This window comes from Salvia hispanica, chromosome 1, assembly GCF_023119035.1.
Source record: "Salvia hispanica cultivar TCC Black 2014 chromosome 1, UniMelb_Shisp_WGS_1.0, whole genome shotgun sequence".
Classification (NCBI taxonomy): domain Eukaryota; kingdom Viridiplantae; phylum Streptophyta; class Magnoliopsida; order Lamiales; family Lamiaceae; genus Salvia; species Salvia hispanica.
The window spans coordinates 27,729,211-27,742,083 of record NC_062965.1 but is presented as its reverse complement, the minus strand read 5'-3'; the positions used below and the strand labels follow the sequence as shown (position 1 = coordinate 27,742,083).

At 36.2% G+C, this 12,873-nt stretch overlaps 1 protein-coding gene across 1 annotated transcript in view; it reads left to right on the top strand.

Annotated features, from left to right (window-relative positions):
- LOC125193018 (protein FAR1-RELATED SEQUENCE 2-like) overlaps nt 1-1,934 on the top strand; it is a 5,149-nt gene extending 3,215 nt beyond the window's left edge. The window contains exon 3 of the mRNA XM_048090720.1: nt 1,809-1,934. Coding sequence (XP_047946677.1) covers nt 1,809-1,934 — 126 coding nt within the window. The remainder of the gene's footprint in view (nt 1-1,808) is intronic.
- Nucleotides 1,935-12,873: the final 10,939 nt, after the last annotated feature.

Sequence of the window (12,873 nt, the reverse complement as noted above, 5' to 3'; positions counted from 1 at the left end):
AACCGAAATCTCCTTCCTAGAACTAAGGCAACAACTCCTAATAGCTCCTAAGATACTTAGCTTCATTCAAAGGCTCAAATCTCTCGATTATATTGGCAAAGAAGTCAATTTCTTCTCTTTCAAATTAAACTACTCACTTCTCAGTTCTTGTAGTAAAATCCACATGCATTTATAAGGTGATCAGTCAAATAAATGTATAAGCACAGAAGAAATCAAAATAACCACATGAGCCAAGGCGTAGAAAAAGGAAATCAATTAAACATAAGAATCATTGTATCTCCCCCGTAGAACTCTACGAAGGATTTAACTACTCATGTTCATCACAAAAGTCAAAGAAATATTCAAAGAAATAATCAAAAACATTGTTTGAACAAGAATAAAACTAAAAGTAGAAACTCCTAGAATTGGATTGGGCGGATTGGAGGTCTCGTCTTCAATCTTGCGATGAATACTCGTCCTCTGCTCGTTCTTCTCTTCTTTCTAGATGAAAAAGTGGTATTTTTGGGGTAGGAGGCGTGTATGTTGTGTTTGGAGGCGTTTCCTAGGCATATATATACCTAGGGTTGACTTTGGGCCCGAAATAAGCTGTCCGACGAAGCTGGCGGGTCGCCAGGTTGGGTGTGCGTCGAAGCTGGCGAGTCGCCAGCTGTTTACGGCGTTTTTTTCGTGTTGTGCTGGCGGGTCGCCAGGTTCGTTTGCATGCGAACCTGGCGGGTCGCCAGCTATGTCACTGCTCTGCGCAGTCTTGGTAAAATGACCATAACTTCTTCTACCGAACTCCGATTGAGACGTTTAAGATATCCACGCGAAGCTCTTTTAAAGACGAAGAGAGTGGTATGCATTACATGCGAATCGGACTTCAAAATCTCCAGAAACGCTGTCTCGAACATTGAGTATCTGCGCATCCACATATTTTGTACAATTTTCTACACATTCTTCACAAAATGGTCAAAATACCAACATAATAGAGAAGTAGCTATAACCATGTCTCAAAGTACACAATATATGATCAAAACCAAGTAAAACTACCCTCTAAAGTCATGTAAAATCCAAGTGAATCAACAACTCAGAAAACAAATCTTAAAATTAAAAAAATCAAAATCATACAATAGATGTCAATAGACATCAAAATCAAATATCAACAACGGGTCTTGTTAGGTTTAGATTTTTTAGCTTGATTGAGAATTGAGATGCATTTTCAGCCACTCATTCACAATTTTCACGCAATGTCAACTTCTCAAACATCATGTCAACTAGGGGGCATAATTGTCATTTTCGCGATGTTAACTACGGAGACATTATGTCAACTACGATGTCAACAACAAATGTTATTTATGGGAACCACGATGTCAACAACAAATGTTATTTATGTCAACTATTATGTCAACAACAACATTTTACAAATAATTAATGTCAACAACGAATATTTTCATGTCAACGACCTATATTATTTATGTCAACAACAACGTTTTACATATAATTCATGTCAACAACAATGTTTTACATATAATTCATGTCGTTGAAGCCGGATTTGACTGCAGAACAATACGACAACGATCCAAGGGCTTTTGCTGCGAAGTCCACTATACGCTCCCTCACAGCTGCTTTAGACTTGTTAAATGGCACATTTCCATAAAATAGCACCTGTTTTAATTTTCAATCAATCAATCAATCTCAAGTGCAGTTAGCATGTTATGCAGCATTGCAATCTTCAACTAGTTATTCGAGCTTTATACTACACAACCGCGCTTGAAAAAAAAGAACCACACACAAGATTTCATGAATTATAAGATCAAGAACTGATGTAGGAGATGGAGATTCACAATGTACCTGATGGTGGAAAAAAGGCTTCCAATACATGGAATGTTGATGAAGAGTTGATCTTATTAGCTATATGCAGAGCCTTAGAAGTTGCAAATGAATTATCATGGTAACTGCAATCCAATCAGATTCATCTCTCAAATTATGCAAATTGCATAAGCAAATAATCATAAATTGGAATAACAAATCCTACAACATAATGGGAAAATATGTAAACAAACTGAAACAGATAATGTCAACTAGCATATCTTAATTGATCCACACCAGCACCAGCATCTCAGACATCATATCATGGACTCTCAACCCTATCCATAACATCTTTCTCCAACAACAAACACCACAGCAGAGGCTGTTCAGACAGGGGAGGTTGCATTTTGCATACAACTATTTTGTATATCAACAAAATGTCATCAAAGAGTATAGCTACATAGAATATTTAACAGGTAACATACATCAGACATCCTATCATGGACTCTCAACACTATCCATAACCCCTTCCTCCACCAACAAACACCATGGCAGGGGTTGTTCAGACAGGGGAGGGTTCATTTTGCATAAAACTATTTTGTATATCAACAAAATGTCAACAAAGAGTATAGCTACATAGAATATTTAACAGATAACATACATCATGCCAACAGATTTGCATTTATGTCAACAGAACATCAATTTAAATATCAACAGTGCATTTATGTCAACAGAGTATAATTCACCAACATAACACAAAAAAATCATGTTAATGAAACAAAATATCATCAAAGAGTATAGCTACAGAGTATAATTCACCAACATAACACAAAATTTGATAGGTAACATACATCATGTCAACAGATTTGCATTTATGTCAACCGAGTATAATTCACCAACACAACACAAAAAAATCATGTTAATGAAAATCAAACCAACTTACCTCCGCCATTCGTCGTCGTCGACTCGGAATAAGATGAAGAATCCATCAGATAACACTTAGGTGTTGATTATGAAGTGAAATCGAAGCTAAAGATGAAAAAGCAAAAAAATAAAAATTGATTAGGATGAAATTTGACTGGGCATCAACAAATAAAACATAAAAACAGAATCAAAGTAGATAAAATCGACCTAAAAACTTCAGATTCAACACCGAAATCCGTCGATTTGTCTTCTGATTTTCGAAAATTGATATCCTTAGTAATCGTCGAATCAGATATCGTTCAAATCGTTGAAATCGTCTGCGTTCTAATTTTTGAGTCAATTGAATCAGAAATCGTTTCAATCAATTGAATCAGAGATCTCACGAAATCGCAATTGAAAGCTGAAGAACTTCAAAATCGGTAAAATCGACCGAAAAACTTCAAAATCAACATAGAAATCCATCGAACTGGTCGTCTGTTTTTTGAAAATTGAATCGCAAATCAGATATCGTTGAAATCGCCTGAGTCTAATTTTCGAATCAATTGAATCATAAATCGTTAAATTAGATTCAATCAGTGATCCGATGGAAATCGCAAAATCTCACAAGAATCGCCAATATCACGGTAATATGCTGAAGAACCCTAGATTAAAAACGCGAAAAGACAGTTTTACCCTTTCATGTTAAATTAATCTAAAAATATTTATTATGTGGCAAAATCTGGACCACTCATTTAATAAAAATGAGTGGCTGATATTGCATCTCATTTCTCAATTAGCATAAATAATCTCAATTGATCACAATCCTATATATATATATATATATATGTTTGTGTTAAAATGACAAGACCTCTTAAAGTAATATCATACCACCATTCCTAGCCAATCATTTGTACACAAGGACGAATAATTAGCATGTGGCAATTATAAAAAATGCTCAAGGGTAAACTTTTAAGGGCTGCAATATCCAATACGCTAGACTGCAATTTTTCCCGACTGCAATATTCAATATGCTAGACTGCAATTGTAACGTCCCGACTTTTTCTATCTTTTAATTTCACTAGAAAAGACTTGGTTTGTTTAACCCGGCTATCGTGTTTGTTTTCTTTTGTTGAATAAAGAAAATATTTGGATGATCAAGACAATTACGTTTTGTGGAAATGACGAGTATAATGTTATGGGTTGTCTCTTGGTTGAAGAAACATATTTCATTGTGATTGGTACCTATCAAATAAAAATGCATGTTTATGATCGTTGTTCCATCGAGCAAAATAGGGAGAATACGTTTTATAGTACTTGGAATAACACCAATTTACTACGAGATAAATAATAATTTGTCTAAACGAAAGAATCGAACAAAATAAATATATGAGCTTGGGCAAATCCAAGTAGTAAAAAAATAAATAAATGAATAAATCAAAGTCCAATATCATTTTTTTTACTAAGAGTGTTGGGCCATCCTAATTTTCTTTTCTTTGACCAACTTGAGCCAAACTCTTCAAATAACATGTTGAGCCCAATTACTTCATATGATTTCTTTTTGCAAGCCCAAGCTTTTTCCTTTCCAGAAATGAGGCGCCAACTCCTGCAACTCTCAATCTGCCATTGTGATCTTCCATCTTCCATTTTACAACCAAAGGTCACACAAGTTAAATACATCAGATTCTTCACTTCTCTCCTTCCCTAAGGACACATATATCATGCACTCTCACATTTCATCATAATCTTGCAAAGAACAAAGAGGAGAATTAGAGTTTTGTTACCAGCCAATTCAAGAATTTTCTGCTAGGGAGGAAGTTCTCCAACCGTTTCATTCAATTCCATCGATTTCACCGTTTAACAACCAAAGGTAAACTACATCCCATCCTTCGTTCAACTCCCATCTTTTGCATATGTAGCACAATATGTAATTCATGACATTAACCAAAACTGCCCAAACTCAAATCAATAATCTACAACTCGAATTTAAGAATCGAACTTTAGTAAGAACTTACCTTTAATCGAAGATCGGGGCTGCCAAGCGGCGGCAGTAGCGCGAACCGGCGGAGGTGTCTGACCAAGGACGGCGCTGCAGAGAATCTCGTCGCATAGCAGACACGGTGGCGGTGTCTGCTCAATGGCAGCGGCCAACGAACAGCAGCGGCTGAACAGCGAGCCGAACCAGTTAGGGCAGCGGCGAGGACTGCTCGGAACAGAGATAACAGCGACGGTGATGGCTGCTCGGTACAACTGCTGCGTCGGTGGCAGTGATGGAGGACTGGAGCAGCGGCAGCTCTGGCTGCGTTCTGGCAGACTGCACCCCACCCGCGGTGACAATCAAGTGCTGGAGAAGAGAACGGCGTGAAGTGATCGACCGGCGACGTCGACACCTGACCCGGTTTCTCCGATTGAGGCAGCGAGAGAGATGTGAGAAGGGAGTGAAATTTGATTTTGGATGTGAGCCCTTGAATTGATTTTGGTACTTTGTTGAGAGAGAAGATAGCCGACGGGAATGGGAGTGTATTTGAATCTTTGATCCCCAAATCTTAATTCTTTTCTTCTTTTATTAAATCCTCATTTCTTGAAATGGTTTTCTTTTTCTTGTTTTACTTTTGGGTCAAGTACTTAAATGAGTGAGCTACATTAGGTCTTTTGTTTCAGATTTGTTGTGGGCCAGAGTAGTGATTTTCTTGAATTTGCCCTAATGGGATATAAAAGAGCTTGGGCTAAATTTATTTTCTTTTACTTTGGAAATTTCGTTTTATTGTTTTATTTCGTTGATTGGGTTTTCACGTGAGAAAGAGAGCTCTTCATTTTAATTAGTTCCCAAATGCTCTGCGAAGAGGATGAAGAAGTACGGGATTGTCGATACAAGTTTGAAGATACAAGCAGCCGACCGGCATCGCCAGCGACGCCTCGGGCGGCCGAAAATAATCGAAATTTATGAAGCCCAGGGAAGAACGAGGATTCATTAACTCAAACGATTTAATTATAATTTCAAGATTTCAACAGAATTTCTAAAGAAGAGCGAGAATAAGCGAACCTTAGGATGCATGCATTCTAAATGTTTATTTTCTCGAGATTGATGTGTACTTTAATTGCTTTTTTCAAAAAGGTTGTTGGCATGCTCGTTAAGGTCGGATTGAGAAGTTTGTTTAAGGATAATACTAAGCTGTTGAGGTGGGCTCTATTACTTTAACTCTTTTATTTTCAATGATACGAATATGGTGATATAAGGGTAGTTTAAATGTTATGTCTTGCCGTATTTTCTGTTTTAAATTGCCTATCTGATTGTCTACTAGGATAATGTCCTACTAGACTTTGATGGTTAACGAATTCGGGTCTAACTAGGGTCTAAGTCCTACTTAGGCTAGTGCACTGATGGGGATCGTGAGCCGTCTTTTGGGTCGGTCGGTCCAGTGATCGAGTTTGTGCCCACATTCTCGTTTCACATGATGGTTCAGATAAGGTATATGATGGAGGATGATGATGATGTTTGTCTGCGCAGACACCTTTTACGATGGAAATGATTTTAGTGTTTCTCGGCATTTTAAAGTAAAACCCGAGTTTCACTCAACGATGGCTTGACATAACTTTATTGATGAAAATATTTTGGCATGAGTTCACTAAGTACACCAAGTACTCAGCCCTGCATATGTTTTTCCTATGTGCAGGTTGAGACGTGATGAGGACGGAGAATGTTGAGCATTAGGAAGCGGGCCGTACTCAATAAATGTTTCGACTACTATTGTGTTTTCATACAACATAGTAGTTAACTCTCAAATGCTTCCACTACTTTAATTTTAAACTCTTATGTTTCCTTGGATTGTTATACTATTTTCATACAGACTTTGTTGTTTCGTGAATTCAGACTATGTTTTGGTATTAAAGCTTCATCTTTTGATGCATATGTCATACCCTTTGATCGTTTCCCCTTTCTTCCCTGCTTCTTAAATCCCCTATTAGTCGCGATCCACCGTGCTTTCTATCCTTAGGAAGTGCGGTCGTGACAGCAATATATAGATTGCAGTGTAACGTTTATACTATTGCAGTCTAGCGTTTATAATATTGCAGTCTAGCGTGGTGTCACAGTGTCACTTTAAGTGGTGTTGTAATTTTAACGCACCCCTATATATATATATATTATATAGGGTTTTCATCTACCAAAAGAAGTCCCTAAGTATAGAAATACATACCATATATGGACCGTCAGATTTGGAGATTAATGGCCTTGATCTGGAATGACTTCTTGTTTTTGTTTGGTCATAATAAGACGGATTTGTGTCATGTGAGGGGTAAATTAGGAATCAAAAAAATAAAAAACCGTCGTTCCTTTTTTTGAGTGCGGATTAATTGGGAGTCATTACTCCACCCTTTTTTCAACGAAAACTCCTCCACTTTCCCTCAATCTTCTTCTTCTTCCACAAAATCAAGAAAAACCCTACCTCCACACAAATCGAGTACTCCACAAAAACCCTCATCCTAATTTACGATTCTGAAATCGATGAGGTGGACACAAAAACCCTACCTCATCTAATTGATCGATTTCAAACCTCAACTTTACAAACACGATAATTCGAGCATCTTCTTCCACTATGGTGGACACAAGATCGTCTAGAACCGCGACACATGACGGAAAAGGTTAGTAAGTTTTTGTATACAAGTTGATTGTAACTCAACTCAAATCTAACCCAATTTTCACTTCAATTGGTTGACTGTAACCTAGTGTATCAACGAATTACTGAGAATAATAAGGCACCGCCAAAACCTAAAGACCAGAAAGGTCATGTCTGTGTTATTATGAAAGAATGAAGTTTTAATTCTTTTTGGGCACTCTGTTTTTTTGTTCGTGGGTTTTTTTCATAATCAATAATTCTTTTTGAGCACTCTGTTTTTTAGTATGCCATGTTGTTGTCATGACCTCGGTATGCATTTAGCATGACATATTATTATTATCACTCATTTTTTTGCTTGATTCTTTGTTAGTTTTTGCAAAGTTGTAAGTATGACTTATTTCTGGTGTTACTATGACATGATTTCTGGTTCTTGAAAACAAAAATGAGTTATCCAGGTTGTGGACATTGTAAATTCTTGGTGTCTGTGATGTGGTAATATAAATGTCATGTTTGAGTAAGATATGCATTTGAATCATGTAATATCTGTAAAAAATATTACTTAGTTGCAAACTTGAGAAACTATAATGCTTATTCCACTATGATTCTAGAAACTGATGACCTCCAGTTTGTATACCATCTAAGAATAATGTCATATTTGTGTAGGATATGTGCCAGTAAATCCAAATAAGACACTGGAATGTTTAACTCATAGGTTTCCCAGTTTAATGTAACTGATGTAATTTTGATTACTTTTAAACACAACAACTGTAAAGGGTATAAATATTTGCACTTCAAGCATTATTGCACACCTTCTATTCATCTGTGTCTGCTTTACTATATTTTTAACTCATAGGTTTCCCAGTTTAATGTAACTGATGTAATTTTGATTACTTTTAAACACAACAACTGTAAAGGGTATAAATATTTGCACTTCAAGCATTATTGCATATCTTTTATTCATCTGTGTCTGCTTTACTATATTTTTTAGTTTTATGTCATCATGCCGGAAGTGAAAGTTATAACGAATACTATGTGCAAGTATTATATCATTGGAAAACTAATTAATTTTTCCTCTAAATGTGTAGTTGTAAACATGACTCCACTGTCATTAAACAAGGCAAATGAACTAATTATAAGAAAAATTAAGAGTCAAGGTGTTTATTTTCTTAGACACCTTGAAGTCTACATGGGTGAAAAGAGGCTCAATGGAATTGTAGACTATCGACTAAAAACAAAGGTGTGCTTCAGTATTTAAGAGCTAAATACAATCATGTGTTGATGGTGACAAGAAATAATCATAGTGCATTATTGAATAAAGAGGCGGCATCCAAACATTATGGAGAGGAGAGTAAGAAAATAAAGATCAGCGTAGAAAAGATGGTAGCAAACTATATATCTTAATCAATGGTTATGTCATACCTAAAACTACTGAAACTTTTTTGTTCATTTCTTTATAGATCACCACTATTTAATTTAAACGATGTTTAGACCTTGTAATTCTCGTTTTTTGGATCATGTTTTATATAGTCAGCTGGATATAATTGTTACTATATATTAGTTTATCTGTGTACTAGTAATCTAGCTGATGCTGCAATTTACCAATTAGTGAAAGAATAGATCTATCAAAGCTTTTCGTCTGTACAATTATTCTACTGGTATTGACAAATTTAAAGATTAACCATAATATGACCAAAAAATACAACAACAATGACCCAAACAACACCTAATCTTTTCTCCATCTAACGATATTAATATGACTGAAAGTTGCACTTAAAATGACCTAAACTTAGCCTTTTGAATAAAAAATTAGTCATTTGAGTAAAACTGCACTTACAATGATCTTGTAATGCTTTCCTCTTGTTTCTTGTAGACGAAATACCATGTGATAATAATTACTTAATCAATCGAGATGTAGCTAATGACATTAGTAACCTTATTGGATTTTTAGTGAATAAAATAATAAGATTTAGGAAATTAATTGAGCCATTAGATCTTTTAATCTCAAAATGATCTCGCCAAATCCTAAGGACCACATTTGGCCTGTATTTCTTTATTTAAAATGACAATACTCTTAAAATGACACTGTGACACCACGCTAGACTGCAATATTATAAACGTTAGACAGCAATATCCAATACACTAGACTGCAATCTATAGATTGCAGTCCAGCGTATTAGATATTGCAGGCGAGAAAAATTGCAGTCTTGCGTAATGGATATTGCAGTCCGCGAAAATTTACCCTTGAGCAATTTTTATGATTGCCACATGGCAGCTGATTATTCATCCATATGTACAAATGATTGACTATGATTGGTGGTATGGTGTTACCTTAAGGGGTGTTGTCATTTTATCACTACCTTAAGGTAGTGATAAAATGCAAACTTATATATTGTACAAACTCAAAACTCCTCAACACAGCTTCAACACAGTTTCAATACAATATCAGTAAGGTGTAAAATTTCAAGATTTTAATGTCAACACAATATCACACAGCATCAATTATTAACTACCGTTGAAATTATGTTGACATTTTCCTGTTGATGTTTTTTTTTGATCTGTTGATATTTTTCAATGGTCCAGATCATAGCTTTGAGTTTGTACAATATTTAGAGTTTTCATTTGACCACATCCCTATATATATATATATATATATATGCACCTATCATTTGTGTATTAACAACAAAGAAGTAAAGAATCAAGAAAATAAGTAGAGAAACAAAGGTCATTAAAGAATGGCGGCAGAGGCAGTAGAAAAGAAACTCTACAACGCTGCATCAAAAGGAGATGTAACAACACTTGTGCATCAACTTGAAGACAATCCATGGACAAGCATCCGTGGAGTCTTATTTCCATGCTCAAGAAATCTTCTACACGTAGCAGCAATGCATGGACAAGCATCCGTTGTTGAACAAGTGCTTAGCCTTGATCCACAGCTAGCACGTAGTTCAGACTCTGAAAAATCATCGCCTCTCCACATTGCAGCAGCAGGAGGGCACATTGAGATTGCCTCGAAATTGCTGTCAACAGCCCCAGAGATGTGTTGGCGGTGTGACGATCAAGGCATGAATCCTGTTCATGTTGCAGCTATGAATGGGCATGTTGAGACTCTTGAACATCTCCTTCTAGAAAGTTATTTGCCCGCGATGGAGAGACTGCATCGCGGGCAGACTGTACTGCATCTGTGTGTGAAACATGCTCAGATTAGAGTTGAAGGTTTTGGTGGAGAAGTTGGGAGAGCTTGTGTGTGCAAAGGATGATGATGGGGAGACACTATTGCATTTGGCTGTTAGGTGCAATCAACTTGAGGTGATTATACACCTACACTTTTCTTTTATTCTCTTCATTATTTGAAATACTCCATATGTTATTCTTTTTTGAGATACTTGGTTTAGATTGACTTTTGAAACTAGATTTAACTTTAATGTTCCATTAAATATCTCATATTTGATCGATGTGAGTTTTAAAAATTATTTGACTTTATGAAGGAATGTTAGTGGAATATTGACCGTATTTTTATATAGTACTCCTTCCGTCCCTGAAAATTTGTCACTTATTTTATTTTTCTTCCGTCCCTGAAAATTAGTCACCTTTCACTTTTAACATTTTTGGTAGTGGACCCCACATTCTACTAACTCATTCCCCCTCACATTTTATTTTAAAACTAATATATAAAAATAGGATCCACTTGCCACTAACTTTTTCAATCCACTTTCTATTACATTTCTTAAAACTCGTGTCGGGTCAAATGGTGACGAATTTTGGGGGACGGAGGGAGTATTAGTTTTATAAAAGTTGTAACTAGAATGAGTTTGTAAGTAGAATGAGTTAGTGAAATATGTGATTCAATGTGACATTTTTTGGGAATTGTCCAAATAAATAAATTAGTATTTCATAATATCTCAATATTTTGATTCATACTTTCACAGTCGGTTATAATATATAAACAAATTTCAGACTGTACGATACTTGGTGGAAAACAAAACCCTGACGCATCAAACAAAAAACAGCATGGGCAAAACAACCCTCGAAATCTTGAAGGAGAGTCCTCCAACCAGCGTCAACTACTTAGGGATGAAAAGGCTCTTAATAGATCAATCAGAGCTTTCATTTATGGAAGTGATCCCGGAGATGAGCAACACCATAATGGTGGTGGTAGTCCTGATTGCGACAATGGCCTTCCAGTCGGCCATCAGCCCCGCGAAAGGAGTATGGGCCGAAGACGACAACAAGTCCTCTCACAAAGCCGGAAAGGCTGTGATTGCATCCGCACATCCCAAAATATACATTCACATGATACGCCCAACATGACGGCCTTCATGTGTTCCGTTGCCGAGATGTATCTCTTCACCATCAGGATCCATCTGGCCAATTACACATATTCCCTCATATTGGTGTCCATGGTCGCCATGGGTGCGGCGCTGCATGCTATCATGTACACCTTCTTGTCGTCGATGTATTCGACCACTCCAGATGAGCTTTTGCAATCCACAGGAAGCAATATTGTGGAGGTGGTGATGTTGATGTTGTCCATATTTGGACCGGTGCCTATGTGTGTTGTTGGTGTAAGGCATTTGTATCGTTCGTGGCTCGTTAAGAAGATTCGGCAGCTTGATCTTGCTGCTGATGCTTTCCCATGGCGTGTTTTCTATTGGATTTTTCAGCACTTGGAGACGCGGGGGATTTTGAGAGCCGTTCGTTAGATTACAAATAGATGATATCATTATAATGATTAATGAGATAAAATATACCCCCTCCGTTCCCCAATATATATCCCGCTTTGACCTAGCATGATTTTTAAGAAGTAACATAAATAAAAGTGGCTTGAAAAACTCATAGTATGTGAGTCCTACTTTTATACTCCATATTAGTATTACTATACTATAATGTGAGATGAAATGAGACAATTAATAAGGGACATACCAAAAAGGAAAACTAGGACACATAATGGAGGACGGAGGGAGTATCAATTTCTTTTAGGGTTCGTTCGCTACATTGAATTAGAATTGAATTTGAAGGAACTGAATTATAATTTAATTCTAAATTCTTTGTTCGGTAAAAATGTTATAAGTAAGTGATATGAAGTGTGTGCACAACGTGTGTATTTGCATGCAATGTTTGTGTGTGCGTGTGTGTGGTGTAGGTAGTGTGTGTGAATGAGCCTGATTTTATAATTACTATTTGGAATTCAAATATATATATTATCTACTTTTAAAAAAAGAATTCAAATATTTTACGGTACCAAACATTGCGTTTGAATGCATAATCAATTAAATAAGAAAGAGGTTAAAGTAAAATAAAAAATGAGAACCGTCATATTAGAGTGAAAAAGATTTTGCAAAAATAGAATGAGCTAGTTATATGGACATATCAGTTTCTATTTTTATTAATTAAACGAATGGAGTATGACTAATTAGTCAAACTGATACAAATGTTGAAGACAAATTGACGGTTACCTCAAATTGATTGCACCTCACTGCAAAATGTAATAATGTCTCCCCATCCTCATCAATTGCATTTGCAAGATCCTTTCCCAACTTGTCCACCAGAACATTCAACGCTATAAGCTGAC